The 22,020-nt window shown below is 45.4% G+C and overlaps 1 protein-coding gene across 5 annotated transcripts in view; it reads right to left on the bottom strand.

Annotated features, from left to right (window-relative positions):
* The window catches only part of ZBTB7C (zinc finger and BTB domain containing 7C), a 187,890-nt gene that overhangs the window by 37,822 nt on the left and 128,048 nt on the right, over positions 1-22,020 (bottom strand). Inside the window, exon 1 of one of the 5 annotated variants that reach the window (XM_068251385.1) lies at positions 10,930-11,190. The exons of 2 other annotated variants lie outside the window; for them this stretch is intronic. In XM_068251385.1, coding sequence (XP_068107486.1) covers positions 10,930-11,147 — 218 coding nt within the window. In that variant the 5' untranslated portion in view covers positions 11,148-11,190. 2 more of the 5 variants (XM_068251386.1, XM_068251387.1) reach the window with 2 other exon arrangements.

Below are 22,020 nucleotides of genomic sequence, written 5' to 3'. Positions count from 1 at the left end.
GGTATGCAAAACTGTGATTTATTGATCTAAACCCAAAGTATTTAGGACAGTTTGTGTAGAGCCATGATCTGCCAGATTATTATGTTGTCACCACCCAAACTTGTGGTGTTTGTAATTTTTTCTTACTATTTAAAAGACAACTGAAGTGAGAGGGATATTAAGGCTGCCATATTTATTTCCCAATATCCCCAGTAACTGACCTAGTCATTGGCGTAGCAATAGGGGATGCAGAGGCAACGACCGCACCTGGACCAGGGGGGCTCACTAGGGGCCCTACCACAACCACAGTATTAGCTCTTTAATGGTGCTAGGCTAGTGAAGATCACCTCTGTATGTGCTTTGATTGGTTGTAACCACTAATAGACTGTTCTCCTCCCCTTCTTACACCTCTCTGACACTGCAGCTGTCCCCTCCCCTGCTTACACCTCTCTGACACTGCAGCTGTCCCCTCCTCTGCTTATACCCCTCTGACACTGCAGCTTTCCCCTCCTCTGCTTACACCTCTCTGACACTGCAGCTGTCCCCTCCTCTGCTTACACCTCTCTGCAGGGCCGGTCCTGGACTTTCTGCTGCCTGAGGCAAAGATCGTGAAGGCACCCCCCCCCCCTGGGCCCCAGGCACCCCCCCCTGCCCCCCCCCTCCTTAAAGCAAAATTAAAGAATTAAAGACGGTCATTCATCCTCACCCTCCTCCCCACCCACGGGCACCCTTACCCTCCTCCCCAGCCACGGGCACCCTCATCCTCCTCCCCAGCCACGGGCACCCTCATCCTCCTCCCCAGCCACGGCCATCCTCATCCGCCTCCCCAGCCACGGCCATCCTCATCCTCCTCCCCAGCCACGGGCACCCTCATCCTCCTCACCACCCTTGGCCATCCTCATCCTCCTCACCACCCACGGGCACCCTCATCCTCCTCACCACCCACGGGCACCCTCATCCTCCTCACCACCCACGGGCACCATCACCCTCCTCCCCACCCACGGGCACCATCACCCTCCTCCCCACCCACGGCCATCCTCACCCTTCTCCCCACCCACAGGCACCCTTACCCTCCTCCCCACCCATTCCAAATAAATATACCACCTCCTCCACCAGTAAGTCTGACTACATTACATAACATTAAATACAAAAAAGGAATCCGACCCCACCGTGAAGAGCAGCCAGAGCCTGGGGCAGCCGCAGCAAAGTGACTCACCGGGGATGGTGGGGTCCGGCGACAACGATGGCGGAGGGCAGGCCAGGCGTCGGGCACGAGCCAGCATCCATCTTGCGCCGGCGGGCAGAGGGCAGCCAGCTTGCTCCTCCATCTCTCGCTGGGCGGGCAAGGCCGGGGGGCAACGGCGGGCTCATCATTGTCACGGGCACGGGCGGCAGGGCGGAGGCAGCGGGCGGAGGCAGCGTGACTCCTCCAGTTACTTCCGTCCCGGATTCTGCAGGCGGAGCGGAGGCAGCGCAGTGGTGCAGCCAGGACAGCCTCACAGAGGCCTAGTAGGCGGCAGAGCTTGCCTCGGACTCGGAAGTCCGGCATGGTGGGTGGGCGTGGGCGGCACGTCACGCAAGTGGCAGGGCTGGCGCCGCGTCACTGTGCACACAGGCAGCCAGGCCAGGGTCACTCACCGATTCGGTGTGCTGCGTGCTGCCACTGCCAGGCAGGGACTCAGACTTCACTGCAGCACTTGAGGCGGCCAGGCGAGCGGCGGCGGTAGTCGGTAGGTAGCACAGTGACACTCCAGTGACCAGTCCAGTCTCTCCAGAGGGCGGCAAGAACCAGGCGCAGGCACTTCCTCTTAATGCCTGGTGCTGCCCCTCCACTTCATGCCGCCTGAGGAACCTGCCTCACCCCGCCTCATGGGCGGGCCGGCCCTGCCTCTCTGACACTGCAGCTGTCCCCTCCTCTGCTTACACCCCTCTGACACTGCAGATGCCCCCTCCCCTGCTTACACCTCTCTGACACTGCAGCTGTCCCCTCCTCTGCTAACACCGGACACTGAAGCTGTCCCCTCCCCTGCTTACACCTCTCTGACACTGCAGTTTCTCCTCCCCTGCTTACACCTCTCTGACACTGCAGTTTCTCCTCCTCTGCTTACACCTCTCTGACACTGCAGCTGTCCCCTCCCCTGCTTACACCTCTCTGACACTGCAGTTTCTCCTCCCCTGCTTACACCTCTTTGACACTGCAGCTGTTTCCTCCCCTGCTTACACTGCTATGACACTGCAGCTGTCCTTGGTAGGTTTGATGCTATACAGCAGGGATGCCCATTAGTTAGCTCGCAATCTACCGGTAGATCGCGAAGGACTTCATGGTAGATCCCGACCCCACTACATTTTCCATTCTGTATATACAAGTGTGCTCCTAAAATTGTACACAGGTAGATCATTTTGACTTGCTAATTTTTCAAAGTAACTCACAAGCCAAAAAAGTGTGGGCACCTTTGCTATACAGTATATCAATTGTTATGTATAGAGTGCTTGAGGGGGGCCCAATGCAAAACTTGCACTGGGACCCAGGGCTCCGAAGCTACGCCACTTGAAGCTGTAACCAGAATCTGATCGGATTGTGATTGACTCCTTTCAGAAACAGCACATTGATTTTCAATAGATTCCAGCGGGCAAATTGTACCGACAGCATTGCAATGTGTGTGCGTGTTTGTTGGGGGGGGGGTAATGGAGAAGCACATGAGGAGCGTCACAGAGCGGTTGGGGTTAGCGGGGAGAAGAATGCTCTCAGACTAGTTGAGACGACAGTCGGATTGACCGCCGACACAGATCGGGGTACGCTGTGCATAAGTTAGATACTTGACAAAGACAGTCGTCATTGGCCACTTGGCCGAGTCTATATTGGCGTGTGTGCAAGGCCTACAAGAGATCTGATATGACCTAAAGACATTCAGTTTAACTTACCTGGAGCCACTTCCAGCCCCCTGTAGTCCTACAAGTAGATGAAATTCTATGACCATAATTGGTAAGCCGCCACACCCTTCAAGTCAGGTTTTACCAAAACACCACCGAGAAGCAGGGATGTAGCGAGAAATCATGGGGTCCCATAGCAAATTTTAATTAGGGTACCCCTACTCAAAAACATAAGGTACTTTTTTGCCCAGTATAGGTAGCTATAGATTTCCCTCAATATTTGGCAGCCAGAGTATAGGATAACAGAGGTAACCCCAGTATGGGTAGCCAGAGAGGCCCCCAGTAAAGGGTAGCCAGCTTAGCCACCCCGTATAGATATCCCCACAGTATAGGTCTGCAGCTTATCCCCTTATTGTCAGCTAAAACCACTTGCCCCCTCCCCTTTGGCTGTTGGTCCCATAGCAGTTGCTGTGGTTGCTATGGTGATTCCTACATCACTGCCGAGAAGTCCAAAGCTCTGTGACCACACCCACTGTGTTGCTGTGGTCCACCCCCAGCTTGGCAACCACAGTCTGACAAGCAGCTGCTGAGCTGGGGGTGAGTTGTGACAATACAGTGGGGGTGGCCACAGACCTCCGGACTTCCATGAAGAGGTTTCGGGTTTGCGTCAGGGGGTGGGGTTTACCAATCGTAGTCATTTTCCAGCAAACCGTAATTTAGATCGCTGTTCATTCACCCCACCTATTAGGGTACTATTTGAGGAAGATTAATTGCACTGATTTGTACTTCAAATTACACTGGAGGTTCTCAGCCATAGAAGACGGTTGAGGGTGAGTATATGCACCCTATGGAAAGAAACACAGAGACAACGGGAGCCTAGATGGTGCAGTACGTCACAGAGATTGATGAATACATTAAATGGTGTTGAAATAATGCTCACAAAGGCGGGTTGCAGAAGGGCAACCGACCACTGCAGGCAGGTGGAGATGCAAAAACCCGACTCCACTCGTGGTACCAAGAGACCTGGCGAAGGTTGCTCTCTTAAAAAAACTCTTACACACTGGCAAACTAGGTAGTGCCAGAGACCACCAGCGGTCAGGTGTAGGAGCACCCCACGGATGGGGTGAGACACAGTAAAAAGGGGTAAAGAGGCGCCCAAGGTGAATAAAATACATTAAAAGCAACTAAAATATAAATAAATGAGGTGGCTTACCTTAAAGAGGAACTCCAGCCTAAACAAAAATACTGTCATTAAATTACATTAGTTATGTTAATTAAAATAGATAGGTAATATAATCTCTTACCCACCCTGTTTTAAAAGAACTGGCAAATGTTTGATTTCATTGGGGCCGCCATCTTTTTGGTTGAAAGGAGGTGACCGGGAGCATGAGACACAGTTCCAACTGTCCCGTGTCCTGAGCACCTCTCCCAGTTGCTAGGCAACATGGATAACAACATAGGAAATCCCATCATGCTCTGCACAGCATCAGGGAAAAAAAGCCCGGGCTTTTTTTCTTTGATGAGTGGAGCTTAGCTAAAAATGCAGCTAAAAATGATGCTTTGGTAAGAAAAACAAAGTTCTGATGCTGTGAAACTGTTAAAGAAACACCAAGCCTTTTCAGTTCTGCTGAGTAGATTTTTAGTCCGGAGGTTCACTTTAATGATGACACACCCATATAGGAATGGATATTTAGTAAAAAAAAAAAAAAAAAAAAAAAAGCTCAGCCAACAACGCGTTTCGTGGGAACTCGCCCACTTCCTCAGCCCAAATAAAGTGCCACTAAATGCCAGTAGCCGGATTCAAGGCACCTCTAGAGAATAGAGGCGCCTTGAATCCGGCCACCGGCATTTAGTGGCACTTTATTTGGCCTGAGGAAGTGGGTGAGTTCTCACGAAACGCGTTGGCTGAGCTTTTTTTTTTTTTACTAATATCCATTCCCATATGGGCGTGTCATCATTGAGGTAAGCCACCTCATTTATTTATATTTTAGTTGCTTTTAATGTATTTTATTCACCTTGGGCGCCTCTTTACCCCTTTTTACTCAGCCATAGACCCTGAACAAGCATATGCAGATCAGGCGTTTGTGGCAGTATTGTCACAACTGACTAGATTAGCTGCATGCTTGTTTCTGGAGTTATTCTGACACTACTGCAGCCAAATAGACAAGCAGGGCTGCCAGGCATTGGCAACTGGTGTTTAAAATGTAATAAATATGGCAGCTTCCATATTACTCTCATCTTGTGATCACTTTAAAGCAGATCTGAACTCAGAACTCCACTCTGTGCTAAAAGATACACAACAGCATAATAACCTTTAAACAAAAAGCATTTCCTTGTTACAGCTGATACAAATCCTAAAATAAATCTGCACAGTTTCTACTTCCTGATTCATGGAAGCAGACATATTGTTTACAGCCTGTACTTTCAAATGGGCTTATCTGCCATAGGCAGTCATGTGACTCACGGGGGAGATCAAATTACAACTAGTGATTAGACACAAATGAGGGGGAATTACACTGACTAAACTCTTTAAATACATACAGGGTATATTTCTGTTATGTTTTCCTTCTGTCTTGAGTTCCGGTGTTGTGTCTGATTACGCTGCCTTTGGATTTGCGCTTCCCCCGCATGCGCAGTAGGATACTTTGTGGCCACAGTTCCTATTTAATTATGCTGCTGATGGTAAAATACTAAATATCTCTGCTTCTTCACATCCTACACTCCCCAAATTTTCAGGGTAGGGAGGGGATCCCCCAAACTACCTCTATGCCAAATTGCAGCCCACTGGTTCCTGAGATAGGTTTCTCTAATCTATCTCCTTAACCAGTGGGGCTCGGGGGCTGCGATTTAGTATAGAAGTAGTTCGGGGGATCCTCTCCCTACCCTGAAAATTTGGGGAGTGTAGGATGTGTGGAAGCGGAGATATTTATTATTTTACCAACAGCAGCATAATTCACTTCACACTGAGCATGCGTGCTACTCAGTGTGGAAGGGAGCTTCCGGGCAGCGCAATCAGACATTACACCGGTACACTTTAAACTCTCACACATTACACAACACAATAGGGGATGCAAATGACAGATCTTCATACATAACAAGTCCAAACTATGACACAGAAGAGGACCTGCCCAATCCAGTATCTAAGATAAGAAGCCAAGCTAATATTCCAAGCCAGGACAGTATTAAAACCAACTTTGTGAGTAGTTTTCATTTGATGTTTTGTGCTCTTATGCTGGGACAGTTTCCCCCCTTGGCTGAACGCTATCTGTGAATGTTGTCCTGGAGGAACCAGAGACACAATCTAATGCTTTGTCCCGTGTGAGGTAATCGCACCCAACTGTGCATCACTCCAGCCATCAGAGTTCAAACACATCAGCTACAGCACAATGATACTTCAAAAGCCTGTGCAGAGCTACACACAGGCTAGATTTCTACTGGCCAAAAATAATTACTTGTGATAGATTTGTCAAGAGTTGAATGTGGGCTGGGACGGTTTTAGGTAAAATGGGGTCCAGAGCAAAAATGATCATGGTACCCTGTACATTCCTATAACATACTGACAGTAAACTTGTGACCTGTACAGTCTCTGACACGTGGGGCCCCTAAGGCACTTGGGGCCCTTGGCGATTGCCCAGTTTGACCCTATGGCAGCACCATCCCTGGATAATATTTGGCCTTCTACTGTTGTATTCTCTGCTGTGAGCTGCAACAGAATCGCTCTTAATGTTTTGCATCCCCTCCACAAATCTGAATGGGCTGCTCTGGTTGGTGGTGGGGGTGGGGCTATCACCTAATACCATCACAAATGATCGTTTCAGGTGACATTTTCTCCCAGTCTGTGAATGTAGCTTTAATTGCTTTACGTCCGTCGGCGATCGCAGCTAGGAGACTGTTGGATGGCGAAACCGCCATCTATTTACAATGTACAGCGCTGCGATCTAAGGCAGCGCTGTACTGGGGACAGCCGTGTGACACGGCTGTCCCCCTGGGAGGCACTACAGCGATACACATTTATTTTAAAAAAATTAAAAATAAATAAACACCCCAGCAGCGATCAGAGCCCACCAACAGAAAGCTCTGTTGGTGGGCAGAAAAAAAAGGGGTCAGGTATCACTTGTGTGCTGAGTTGTACGGCCCTGCAGCAAGGCTATAAAGCTGCAGTGGCCTAAATTGTAAAAAATAGCCTGGTCACTAGGGGGGTGTAAGTCTACAGTCCTCAAGTGGTTAATGAGAATCCAGAAAACAATACTAAGCTGATCACAGACAGTCCTCTACTTCCAAACAGGGCTGGTTCAAGTAACAATTGGGCCCTAGGGCAAAATTAGCCTGGGGGCCCCCCAACAGACACCCCAAACCAAAAAGGGTCATTAGAGGCCCTTTGTTGCAGCCACATTTCCCTCCTGGGCCTCTGAGCTGGCTGCTGACACCCCCCCCCCCCCCATCACCTCCCAACTTAACAGACTATGCAGAGTCCCTGGGGAGCAACAGCAAAGATGGGGGAGGGACACCTTGGGGGCCCCTACAGGCTCTGGGGCCCTGGGGCAATTGTCTATTTTTTCCTATGGTAGCTCCGGCCCTGCTTCCAAACAGGTTACTTTGGGGAGATTGTGAGTTGAATTTGCTTGTAAGTTGAGTCCTGTGTTAAACACGGTGAAACGTGGATAAATGATTTAATTTCAGACCTCTGGATTTGGACATATAGGGCCTGATTCAATTCACTTTCCCTCCTAAGTTTTCTCTTGGGTGATATTTTTTCATCTTATCAGTAAAATGCCCTTTAAGCCATCAGCAAACAGACTACTTTTTGGTACTTTTCAATTGCAGAGTGTTATTTTAAACAAAAGATGAAAAATGATCTCCTGGGAGAAAACTTAAAGGAATCATCAGCCAAATTAAACAAAATCAGCTTTACTGACCTGGGGCTTTCTCCAGCCCCTCGCAGCCGACTGTCCCACGCTGATGACTCTGCTCTCCGCCACCGGCCCGAGGTCCCCGCACGGTGCAGAGGCCGACCTCGAGGTTGTCCTTACTGCGCCTGCGTGAAGCACCGCTGCCAATCATGGCCACGTGGTCCGCGGCGCACCACGCAGTTGTATGCATGCGCAGGGACTCCCTCCGGCTTTGTACACATGCGCCTGCGCAGTAAGGAGGGAGTGCACTGCGCTTGCGTTGACTGGCCGAAATTACGAGACCCGGTACCGGCGGGCAGAGGCAGCGGAGGACGGCAGCGTGGGAGCGATCCAGGCTGATGGGGCTGGAGGAAGCCCCAGGTATATGTAAATTTAGTATCATCTTCGTCTCTGGGTCTCTTTAAATATGTCAGCCTCCATATAAGGAAATAAATATGTCAGCCTCCATATCCCTCTCACTTCAGACTCCCTTTAAGAAAGTGTAAAATCACAATTACCTTCAGAAAAAAAGTTTTCAAATAAAGCAGCATACTGAATACACATAGGCCAGTCATGTCCTCGGCCCACCTGCTGTGCTGTTGGGAAGAGCTAATCCAGTGGCTAAAGCTGATTGTCTCCGATACTTGAAGGGAACCTGAAGTGATGGGAATATGGAGGCTTCCATCATCATTACCTTATAGACAATGCCAGTTGCCTGACTTCTAGGCTGATGCTTCACCTCTAATATATAAAGCCCTGAATGAGCTGCAGATCAGATGCTGAGACTCTGGTGGGACTCCACTGGCTGCATGCTTGTTGCAGGTGTGTAACTTAAACCCAATGAAAGCCAAACTCTCAGCATGACAGCCGGGCAACTTGCATTGTTTATAAGGGAATGAAGACAGTGCCCTCCATATTCTTCTTACTTGAGGTTCCCTTTAACTCCTTCTGCTAACACAAAGCACAAGAAACTAAACATTGCTGTGAATTATCCCTGTTCTATACAAAGCTCTGACATCACCAGCAAGGTCATTTTATTCATAAAGAAAGAGACCAGGGGCAGCAGGAATCAACTATGCAGAAATATTCCACAATCCCGTACTTCAAGATGCAAATAATGTCACATTTTATTATTATCACTAGTGACCTAAGTCCGTTTAAAAACGGGCTCTAGGTCTGTCATAGCTGCGCGCGCACCCGCCCGTCGCACCTGCACACGCCCACTGCACGTGCACACACATGCCCGTCCCCTGGCCCGTCCTGTGTCCTGTCCCAATGGCTGTCAGTGCAGGACATGCGCAGTAGCACAAAAGCACTGACACACGGACATGGGACGCAGGGACACTTGTGCATTATTAGGTAGGATTATTATTATTATTATGCATTTATATAGCATTGCCATCTTTTTGGAGCACTTTACAGAGTACATAGTCATGTCACTGACTATCCTCAGAGGAGCTTAGAATCTAATCCTACCATAGTCATAGTCTAATGTCCTGCCATATTATTATTATGTATTTATATTGCACTGGCATCTCCTGCAGCACTTTACAGAGTACTTAGTCATGTCACTGACTGCCCTCAGAGGAGCTTACAATCTAATCCTACCACAGTCATACTCTAATGTTCTACTATATTATTATTATGTATTTATATAGCACTGACATCTTCTGCAGCACTTTACAGACTCCATAGTCATGTTTCTAACTGTCCTCATAGGAGCTAACAGTAGAAATATTCCACAATCTCTTACTTCAAAATGCAAATGTTGTCACATTAATTATTATTAATATTATTATGTGTTTAAAAAGCACTGGCATCTCCTGCAGCACTTTACAGAGTACATAGTTCTGTCACTTACTGTCCTCAAAGGAGCTCACAATCTAATTCTACTATAGTCAGTCTAATGTATTATTATTATGTATTTATATAGCACTGACATTTTTTGCAGCACTATACGGAGTACATAGTCATGTCATTGACTGTCCTCAGAGGAGCTCACAATCTAATCCTACCATGGTCATAATCTAATGTCCTGCCATATTATTAATATTATGTATTTATATAGCACTGACATCTCCTGCAACACTTTACAGAGTACATAGTCATGTCACTGACTGTCCTCAGAGGAGCTCACAATCTAATCCTACCATAGTCATAATGTAATGTCCTACCATATTATTATTATGTATTTATATAGCACTGACATCTCCTGCAGCACATTACAGAGTACATAGTCATGTCACTGACTGTCTTAAGAGGAGCTCACAATCTAATCCTACCATAGTCATAGTCTAATGTCCTACCATACAATTATTATGTATTTATATAGCTCTGACATCTTCTGCAGCACATTACAGAGTACATAGTCATGTCACTGACTGTCCTCAGAGGAGCTCACAATCTAATCCTACCATAGTCCTAGTCTGTCCTACCATATTATTATGATGTATTTATATAGCACTGACATCTTCTGCAGCACTTTACAGATCACATAGTCATGTCACTGACTGTCCTCAGAGGAGCTCACAATCTAATCCTACCATAGTCCTAGTCTGTCCTACCATATTATTATTATGTATTTATATAGCACTGACATCTTCTGCAGCACATTACAGAGTACATAGTCATGTCACTGACTGTCCTCAGAGGAGCTCACAATCTAATCCTACCATAGTCATAATCTAATGTCCTGCCATATTATTATTATTATTATGTATGTATATAGCCCTGGCATCTTCTGCAGCACTTTACAGAGTACATAGTCTTGTCGGTGACTGTCCTTACAGGAGCTCACAATCTAATCCTACCACAGTGATAGTCTAATGTTCTACCATATTATTATTATGTATATATATATAGCACTGACATCTTCTGCAGCACTTTACAGAGTACACAGTCATGTCACTGACTGTCCGCAGAGGAGATCACAATTAAATATCCCTGACATATTCCAGAGGAAAAGCCAGTTAACCTACCAGTATGTTTTTGGGATGTGGGAGGAAACCGAAGTGTCTAGGGGAACAGAAACACAGGCACAGCATACAAACTCCATACAGATAGTGTCCTGGCCAAGAGTTGAACCTCAGGATCCTAGCAGTGCCAGCACAAAGTACAAGCAGATTCCATATTCCTCTCACTTTAAGTTTCTCCTTGCAGCCGGCCCCAGATAAGGACGCACAGCCAGTACCTCAGTGTCTGCACAGTGACGGCGTTCTTCTCCCCATGCTGAGCGGAAGAGAGCAGGCGTGCGTTAGCTGAGCTCTTCGCAGTGTCAGCGGTGTCATCCGGCGCAGGGAGCAGATCAGACACCCAGTCCCGTGGGGCGAGAGAGAGCGATCTGCAGACGAGCCTGAGGATTTGGCTCGCAATCTTGTCACACCAGCTACTAAAACAGCCTGAGAGCATAGCCGCCCCCACCCATCAGCAGCAGCAGCCGCATCAGAAGGTAGGCAGACCAGCCCTCGTGTCTTCATTCAGCGCGGAGAATCCGGGCCAAGAGTGAGATTGTAAACCTGCCTAATAGCCACACCCGAGACAATATTCACAGACCGCCGCCAAACCCCTGCTAAACACCGCGGCGAGAATTCTCGCCAGTGTCACCTTCTGCTTAACCCATGCCTGCCTTCTGCTGCCTGCCACCTACACTTAAAGGAGTACTCTGGGCTGTACAGATAGTCCCTTACTTACAAACGACTCGAGTTACAACATTTCAGAGATACAAACAAAGTTGTTTTTTTGTACAAAATATACAATACTGGTTTTTATTACATATTTTTGTTATTAAATGTTACAGTAGTGTATAAACTGTTACAAGTAGTTCAAAACAAAACCAAATTGAAAACAACCAAAAAGAAACAGTACAGAGTACATAGTCATGTCACTGACTGTCCTCAGAGGAGCTCACAATCTACCATAGTCATAGTGTAATGTCCTACCATATTATTGTTATTAGTATGTATTTATATAGTGCTGACATCTTCTGCAGCACCTTACAGAGTACATGGTCATGTCACTGACTGTCCTCAGAGGAACTCACAATCTAATTCCTGCCATAGTCATAGTCTAATGTCCTACCATATTATTAATATTTATTTATATAGCACTGACATCTTCTGCAGAACTTTACAGAGTTCATAGTCATGTCACCGACTGTCCTCAGAGGAGCTCACAATCTAACCCCTACTATAATCATAGTCTAATGTCTTATGATGCTATCCTTGTGTATCTTTATAGCAGTGTTTCTCAATAGTACCAGGTACGCCTTTATAATAGATGGTATTTGCAGAGTACTCCCTATTGTGAATAACATCATCTAAAGTACCCCTTGACTCATATATATACAGGATCTTCTCAAAAAATTAGCATATTGTGATAAAGTTCATTATTTTCTGTAATGTACTGATAAACATTAGACTTTCATATATTTTATATTCAAATACACACAACTGAAGTAGTTCAAGCCTTTTATTGTTTTAATATTGATGATTTTGGCATACAGCTCATGAAAACCCAAATTTCCTATCTCAAAAAATTAGCATATTTCATCCGACCAATAAAAGAAAAGTGTTTTTAAAACAAAAAAAGTCAACCTTCAAATAATTATATTCAGTTATGCACTCAATACTTGGTCGGGAATCCTTTTGCAGAAATGACTGCTTCAATGCGGCGTGGCATGGAGGCAATCAGCCTGTGTCACTGCTCAGGTGTTATGGAGGCCCAGGATGCTTCGATAGCGTCCTTAAGCTCATCCAGAGTGTTGGGTCTTGCGTCTCTCAACTTTCTCTTCACAATATCCCACAGATTCTCTATGGGGTTCAGTTCAGGAGAGTTGGCAGGCCAATTGAGCACAGTAATACCATGGTCAGTAAACCATTTACCAGTTGTTGTGGCACTGTGAGCAGGTGCCAGGTTGTGCTGAAAAATGAAATCTTCATCTCCATAAAGCTTTTCAGCAGATGGAAGCATGAAGTGCTCCAAAATCTCCTGATAGCTAGCTGCATTGACCCTTCCCTTGATAAAACACAGTGGAGCCAACACCAGCAGCTGACATGGCACCCCAGACCATCACTGACTGTGGGTACTTGACACTGGACTTCAGGCATTTTGGCATTTCCCTCTCCCCAGTCTTCCTCCAGACTCTGGCACCTTGATTTCTGAATGACATATAAAAGTTGCTTTCATCCAAAAAAAAAAGTACTTTGGACCACTGAGCAACAGTCCAGTGCTGCTTCTCTGTAGCCCAGGTCAGGCGCTTCTGCTGCTGTTTTTGGTTCAAAAGTGGGTTCATGCTTCCATCTGCTGAAAAGCTTTATGGAGATGAAGATTTCATTTTTCAGCACGACCTGGCACCTGCTCACAGTGCCAAAACCACTGGTAAATGGTTTACTGACCATGGTATTACTCTGCTCAATTGGCCTGCCAACTCTCCTGACCTGAACCCCATAGAGAATCTGTGGGATATTGTGAAGAGAAAGTTGAGAGACGCAAGACCCAACACTCTGGATGAGCTTAAGGCCGCTATCGAAGCATCCTGGGCCTCCATAACACCTGAGCAGTGCCACAGGCTGATTGCCTCCATGCCACGCCGCATTGAAGCAGTCATTTCTGCAAAAGGATTACCGACCAAGTATTGAGTGCATAACTGAATATAATTATTTGAAGGTTGACTTTTTTTTGTTTTAAAAACACTTTTCTTTTATTGGTCGGATGAAATATGCTAATTTTTTGAGATAGGAAATTTGGGTTTTTATGAGCTGTATGCCAAAATCATCAATATTAAAACAATAAAAGGCTTAAACTACTTCAGTTGTGTGTATTTGAATCTAAAATATATGAAAGTCTAATGTTTATCAGCACATTACAGAAAATAATGAACTTTATCACAATATGCTAATTTTTTGAGAAGATCCTGTATATATATATATATATATATATATATATATATATATATATATATATATATATATATATATACATACATACATACATACATACATACATACATACATACATACACATATATATATATATTTTATAGGCATACTCTACAGATTTGCATTAATTCTTGTAGTTGCACGAGCGTGGGGGGGGGCTTTGTTGACCTGGAAGCAATAGTGGTCAGGCGCCATCTTGGATTACATCATTAAAACAAAACTAGTGTGGTGAGACCGATATAGCCACGGCAGAGTGGCGGAAACTGAAGAATTAGACAAAACGGAAGGTAGGCTTTTTGGGAATATGTTTATTTAATGAAACACATTTCTCTTTAGGTTCCATTTAAGCACTTACTTTAAAATGTTGCTATATAGTCACATGCTGAAAGTGCAGGACGTAAATGTTGCGCTGTTTGAAAAGCCCCTTAGACTTTTCAGTCACAAATCGCAGCTGTAACTGGATGCATCTATCTTAGGATTTGGAACAAGCACAGAATTCTTACCAGTTAAATCACCTATTAGTCTGCACAGCCTGCTAATGTGATGTCACAGCCAGCTACAAATCATGATCTCAGGACTGGCGATGAGAAAAACATTATCCTAACATGCAAACCTCCACCGACCCTGGAAGACACTTGCAGTTAGTCAGTCAAATCCTCGAGCTGCCACCAGGGCCAGTTTTTTTTTTTTTTTTTACTGCACAAGGCCCACTATCACCACCAACAGCAACCTAAACTGCCCTCACAACACGGCAGGGTTTCGATTGTAAGCTTCTCTGAGGACAGTTAGTGAAGTGATGGCAGGGATTACATTATACGCTTCTCTGAGGACAGTTAGTGAAGTGATGGCAGAGATTGCGTTATAAGCTTCTCTGTTAGTTTTGTCTGTTAGGACAGTTAGTGACATGAAGGCAGGGATTGAATTATAAGATTCTTCTCTGAGGACAGTTAGTGACATAATGGCTGGGATTGCATTATAAAATTCTCTGAGGACAGTTAGTGACATGATGGCAGGGATTACATTAAAAGATTCTCTGAGGACAGTTAGTGACATGATGGCAGGGATTGCATTATAAGCTTCTCTGAGGACAGTTAGTGACATGATGGCAGGGATTACATTATAAGCTCCTCTGAGAACAGTTAGTGACATGATCGCAGGGATTGCATTATAAATTCCTCTGAGGACAGTTAGTGACGTGATGGCAGGAATTACATTATAAGCTTCTCCAAGGACAGTTAGTGACATGATCACAGGGATTGCATTACAAGCTTCTCTGAGGACAGATAGCGACATGAAGGCAGGGATTGCATTATAAAGTTCTCTGAGGACAGTTAGTGACATGATGGCAGGGATTGCATTATAAGCTCCTCCGAGGACAGTTAGTGAAGTGATGGCAGGGGTTATATTATAAGCTTCTCTGAGGACAGTTCGTTAAGTGATGGCAGGGATTACATTATAAATTTCTCTGAGGACAGTTAGTGACATGATGGCAGGGATTAGATTGTAAGCTCCTTGGCGAGCGGCACTTTCGGTGAGTGACAGGCAGCTCAGAGTTCACTGTAAATCCCCGTTCGCTGCCAGTTCATCCCCTGAGTGCCAGATCCGGCTGTTGGTAGCCGCCCACCACTATGTGCAAACTCTGTGTAGCAGGATGAATGTTCGGCAGGCTCACTGCTACTCCTGCCCACCCCTTGCTTTACTGGTGCCCCATGCCATGGCCCTTGTGGCCTTGCCTAAAATCTGGCCATGGCTGCCCCCAGGGAACCCCAATCTTGTGAATAGGAAGATCATAGTCTACATAAACTAGCTTTTTACTTCCCAATATACAGAAATCATGTTATTTTCTATAATAAGTCTATAAAGGATACTCAAATTACTACCAGGCCAGACACACCTCAGTGACACAAATGTACTGAACGTAAATAGCAACTTCATCTATAAATATTATGAGGGGCTTGTAGCCATTTAAAAAATATATTGTACTGTACATATACAGCCTGGGTCTCCACAGATCAGAAGATTGTACTAGAATTCAAGATGATTTGTAACATCAATACAGACCAAATCTAAAATGACAGCTTAAAGGACATATGAGGTGACTTGATGAGACAGACATGGGTATGTACAGTGCCAAGCACACAAATACCTATGCTGTGTTCCTTTTTTTCTTTCTCTGAAAGAGTTTCTGTCTGGGTCGGGACCATGTTGGACTATAGCAGTGATGGCTAACCTTAGCAGAGACGTTTCTTGGGCAGTGCACCCAAGGCGACCGCCTTGGGTGCAGACTGACAAGTAGAAGAAGGTACACTGACCACATAGGCGAACACAAGAACAACCATTCATTATACTGGTCACACAGGAACAGCCAATTATTACACTGAAAACTAAGGGTAACACAGGCAGGTGATATGGTAGCAGCCAATCATTACACTGACCACGTAGGGGAGCACAGCAACAGCCAATTGCTTTTCCTGTGTCCCCCTATATGGTAGTGTAAAGAAGGGGGGCGCAGGCAGAAGGACATAACCGCTAGGGAGCAGGTGTCACGCGGTGCAGCCAAATGGAAGAAGAAAGAAGATTGCCAGTGCGATCACCTTCCTTGACTCCTCCTAGGCTGCCTGCGTCCGACGTCAAGTCATCATCACATCACCACTGCGTGATGACACCTGATGTCCTGTAGCGGTACTGCAGCCTGTCAGTGCGCGGTGCCCATGGAGGAGTCGGCTTTCCGGGCTCTCTTCACCTGTGTTCTCCTGGTCCCTGCTTCCTCCTGGATGAGAGGCTCGTCACTAGTAAGTAGGCAGATCTACTTGTGACCTGTGGCTGTGTGACTGTCCCTAAAGAGAAAGGGTTCGCGAGTCCACAGGGGTGGGGGGGAAGGGGATGCAATTGTTACACCCTTGCCCTGGGGTGCAGTTTAGCCTAGAAACTGCCCTGCCACTTCAGCTGTGGTGGAACTACAAGTCCCATGAGGCATTGCAATACTCTGACAGCTCTAAGCATCACTCGGGGAGGGAGATGCATGATGGGATTTGCAGTTTTGTCACAGCTGGAGCGCCAAGGTTAGCCATCACTGGACTATAGCGTAACCCTCACTGATAAAGAATTACAGCCATAAAACACTATCCTGGCAGAAAATGGCTTCTGAGAGCAGGAAAGAGATAAAAAGGTCCAATAGTTCATAGATTGTATCTCTTGCATACACAATGCTGTGTCATTGAGGAGAGATAATAAAAACAGTATAAACTGAAAAGGTAGAATTGAAAATAAAATAAAACTGTGGGATAACTAAAAAAGGGTCATTTTTAGGAGAAGGAGGATAGATACAAATTTTTATCTAATCAGTTTATTTTAACCTTGTGTTTCCTTTAAGTAGCACATTAATAGCATCTACCATGTCGTTGTTAATTAATCAGTAGTGCCCATTTAGGTGTTAAATTTACCATCCATCCTTCTGTTAGTGGAAATAGTAATTGCATATGAGAATTCCATAAAGCACAACATGTTAGGATAGCTCTCTGTTGCCTCCTTCTGCAGATGTCACGCTAGGCATCAGCCTAGTAGCCTATGCCTAAAAACAGCCTTAGGGCTCTTTTCCACTATGAAATGCAATCGCGTTTCAGTTTCCACCATGCGATTACGATTGAGCTACTATACTCATTATAGTACAGCTCAATCTCATCCAAAACGCGGCAGGATGACAATTGCGTTTTGACCAAAATCGCATCGCAAACGGATCGCACTAATGGAAATTGCTGCTGCTGTTTCCATTAGTTTAATGTACTTTGCGATCAGAATCAAATCGCAGGGTAGTGGATAGCTTCGATTGGCTCAACTTCCTTCCCTTCCTGGGTGAGCGGATAAGTGCCTAAAAGCTCCCCCTTCTGGTTGTGAATGGTAAGCATGAAAAACTCCTATTTCATTTTTTTTTATTTATTTTTTTTACCTCAGCCAGAGGCAGCGACAAGAGTGAGTTAAAACGCGACAAGTGTTAAAGAGACTCCGTAACAAAAATTGCATCCTGTTTTTTATCATCCTACAAGTTCCAAAAGCTATTCTAATGTGTTCTGGCTAACTGCAGCACTTTGTACTATCACAGTCTCTGTAATAAATCAATGTATCTTTCCCCTGTCAGACTTGTCGGCCTGTGTCTGGAAGGCTGCCAAGTTCTTCAGTGTTGTGGTTCTGTGATGCATCTCCCCCCTCCAGGCCCCTCTCTGCACACTGCCTGTGTATTATTTAGATTAGGGCAGCTTCTCTCTTCTCTCTTATCTTTTACAAGCTGGATAAATCCTCCTCTGAGCTGGCTGGGCTTTCACATACTGAGGAATTACATACAGGCAGAGCTGTCTGCACTCTGCAGGAAGAAACAGCCTGACACTTCAGTGGAAGATAGCTGCAGGGGGAAAGAAACACACAAATGATCTCTTGAGATTCAAAAGGAATGCTGTATACAGCCTGCTTGTGTATGGATGTATTTTCTATGTGTGGACATACTGTACATCAACCTACTTCCTGTTTTGGTGGCCATTTTGTTTGTTTATAAACAAACTTTTTAAAACTGTTTTTAACCACTTTTAATGCGGCGAGGAGCGGCGAAAATGTGACAGAGGGTAATGGGAGATGTCCCCTAACACACTGGTATGTTTACTTTTGTGCGATTTTAACAATACAGATTCTCTTTAAGGTGGCCACACACCATGCAATTTTTTAAAATATCTTTTCAGTTCAAGAATTGCAATGATTCTGACTGATTGTACATTTTAAAAATCACACATAGGTTACATTTTCCCCAATCATGAAAAAAAAAATGATTAAAAACTTTCAAAAATTTGCTTGGGTCTATTCATCAAAAAAAAAAAAAAAAAAAAAAAAAAATCGACAATCTACCCTACACCATTCAATCTTCATAAAAATTGATCAGAAAACTCCACCATTACCAGTCTTTTTTATCGAAGAAAACTGCCAAGGTCAGCATCTTGCATCGGAGGGGACCCCGGGGCACCGGCGGGAAGCGGAGCTGCGGCGAGGGCACAGGACAGCTGACGGGGGCTGGAGGAAGACCCGGGTAAGTAGATTTTTTTTATATTACTTCCACGGACATTCATTTGAAGACACCTCCCCCATCCCCCCCCCCCCCCCCCGGTGGTGCCTAACTCTATTTATTTATTGTATTTATAAAGTGCCAACGTATTATGCAGCGCTGACCTTTCTCTGGTGGTGCCTAACCCTAAGACCCCCCCACCCCGTGGTGCCTAGCTATACCTTCCCCCCACCTGCCAGAAAGCCACAATATGTGGCAAGGGTGCTACATTTCGGCACCCAGAAGTGCCCGATTACTTTGCCACCCAAAGTTTCCCCCGCTTATAAAGTACAGTTATCCAAAATGACTCCTACCCCAACTCTAGGCTCCCCCCAATTCCCCCTGCTACCTGTTCCGCTGGTTTGCCCCCGCAAGAACAGTACCAAGGGGCCAAGTGATTGGGAAAGCTGTGACCTTCTGTGTTTGCATTCAGCACCAATGCTGCCCTATAGCTGGTGGGTCAACTTTGCTATGGAAATTGAATTGAACTGAGTAAGTTCTACTCAATGGCGCCACCTAACAACCAGAGGGAGTTGTGATGTTGGATGTAAACCAAGTCCTGGCATTACAGATCACTGAGCCCCCTGGCGTCTGCTGGGGCAGATGAGGTGGGACCAATTATTGGGGATCTGAGCGACATTGATTAGACTAAAGGGGGGCCATTCTGGATAACTGTACTTTGTAAGTGCAGTAAGGGCCCGTTTCCACTATAATAATAATACCTTTTTTTGTATAGCGCTTTTCTCCTGTCGGACTCAAAGCGCTTGCGAGGCAGCCACTAGAGCGCACTCAGTAGCCAGTAGCAATGTTAGGGAGTCTTGCCCAAAGAACTCCTTACTGAATTACTGAACAGGCAGAGCTGAGATTCGAACCCAGGTCTCCTGTGTCAGAGGCAGAGCCCTTAACCAGTACACCATCCAGCCACTACTATAACTAGGTGAATCCGCATAGAAAAAGAAACGCTTGCGGATTCGCATGCGTAAGCAACTTTTTTCCCTGTCGTCCTTTATCACTATTGACCCGCTCATGCAAATACACATATGCGCAAAAGCATATACCGCGCGGAAAATAGTTTACAGAGGCCGCCGGGTTTTTTTTTTATTGTGGGGGGAATTTCACCTGTAATGGAAACAGGCCCATTGAAATACATTGTTTATGCAAATTTGCATGCAGCTAATGCATGCAAATTCGCCACAGTGGAATCGGGCCCTTAAAGAGAATCTGTACTGTAAAATGTTTACAATAAAAAGCATACCATTCTATTCATTAAGTTCTCCTGGGCCCCTCTGTGCTGTTTCTGCCTCTCCCTGTTGCAATCCTGGCTTGTAATTGCCATTTTTAGGCAGTGTTTACAAACAAAAGACATAGCAAGTGATACGCTGAGAGTAGCTCAGTGTGTGAGTCATACAGAGTGTGTAGGGGGCCTGGAGAGGGTGTGTATAGCTTCTATCCAATCACAAGCAGCACAGCACATTCCAGCCTGACTGCCTCAGCTCGTCAGAGAGAAGATTAGATCATATCACAGAGATAATACAGCCACTGTGCAAATAGGAAAGGCTGCAGTAAGACAGAGCACATTAGAACAGCTATAGGAACATATAGGATAGAAGAAATAAGGCTCAAACTTTTGTTACAGAGTCTCTTTAACGTTTAAAGCCCAGCAGACTTTGCCTTGAGGCAAACTTGGTAACACCCACTGCTCTGAAGAAAGTCACTGCTCTGAGAGGCATCTAAGGGAAAGAAGCAGGAACTTTATCTCATAAAGCAGAAGCTGAATGGATAGTCATTTTCAGACTGCTCACTTACAAATATATGTGCATGGCTCTGATAGTAACTGGAGATGGCCATTCTGTAGTCATTTTGAATGAATTATCAAGTACAATGTATGGTAACAATATTTTATTTGGAAATAAAGGTGTATTTTTTTCAGTTTTGCATCTGTCACTAATTACAAGTGCTTACTTGCAAAAATAACAGTAATGTACCCTCATGACATACTTTACATGTTAAAAAAAAGTTGAGTCCCTTATGCTGGGAATACACAATGAGATTTTTCAGTAGACTTACTGTAGATCATTTTCCATTAACTCCTTTGAGAAATCGATCAGAAAAACAATTGGAAATCAGATCAGACCTGTCAAATTATCTATCGAACCATCTATCTGCCAAAAAATCTCATGGTGTATTCCCAGTATTAGATAGCTATTTATGAATTTTTTTTAAAATGTCACTTTTTTTAAATGTTGTCAACTATGGGAGTTAAGGGGTTAATTAATGGGTTATTTTATGTATTTTTTATTTAAAGTGGAATATAACCCTGCATTTCAACTTTGCTCTAAAACATTATTTACAGCATATTATCTGCAAAAAGCATTTTTTTGTTTACTAGACCAGCATTGGAAGGGTTAAACACAGAGGTTTAAAGAGACTCTGTAGCATTAAAAAGATCCCCTGGGGGGTACTCACCTCGGGTGGGGGAAGCCTCAGGATCCTAATGAGGCTTCCCACGCCGTCCTCTGTTCCACGGGGGTCTCGCCGCAGCCCTCCGAACAGCCGGCGACTGTGCCAACTGTCAGTTCAATATTTACCTTTGCTGGCTCCAGCGGGGGCGCTGTGGCGGCTTTCCATTCCGAACTACACGGAAATACCCGATCTCATTCGGGTCCGCTCTACTGCGCAGGCGCAGGAAACTTGCGCCTGCGCAGTAGAGCAGATCCGACGGCGATCGGGTATTTCCGTGTAGTTCGGAGCCGACAGCCGTCAGAGCGCTTGCGCAGGAGCCAGGAAGGTAAATATTGACGTCACCGCTGCACGGACTCCACGGAAGGCTGCAGCGAGACCCCTGACGGATGGAGGACGGCGTGGGAAGCCTCATTAGGATCCGGAGGCTTCCCCCACCCGAGGTGAGTACCCCCCAGGGGATCTTTTCATGTTACAGATCCTCTTTAAAGTTCAGTGGAGAGATATGCAGAAGTTCAGATTGTTACATTCTATTTAGTTATATGTATCTATTGAGAAATGTTACACACTCTTTGGCTGTCCTCCAGCTCCTTCTCAGTGAGAGAGAGTGAGTCACATTCAACACTTAGATACATTTATGTAAACAAAATGTATCTATGTCAGCTTCGGATGCGTCTGCAGAAATCTCCAGGAATTTTAAAGCTCTGTGTAACCCTTCCAATGCTGGTCTAGTAAAAAAAAAATGCTGGTTGCATATAATATACTGTAAAGAATGTTTTAGAGCAAAGTTGAAATGCAGGGT

This window comes from Hyperolius riggenbachi, chromosome 1 (assembly GCF_040937935.1).
Source record: "Hyperolius riggenbachi isolate aHypRig1 chromosome 1, aHypRig1.pri, whole genome shotgun sequence".
Classification (NCBI taxonomy): Eukaryota; Metazoa; Chordata; class Amphibia; order Anura; family Hyperoliidae; genus Hyperolius; species Hyperolius riggenbachi.
The sequence above is the reverse complement of the archived record's forward strand: the minus strand, read 5'-3'. Positions and strand labels throughout refer to the sequence as shown.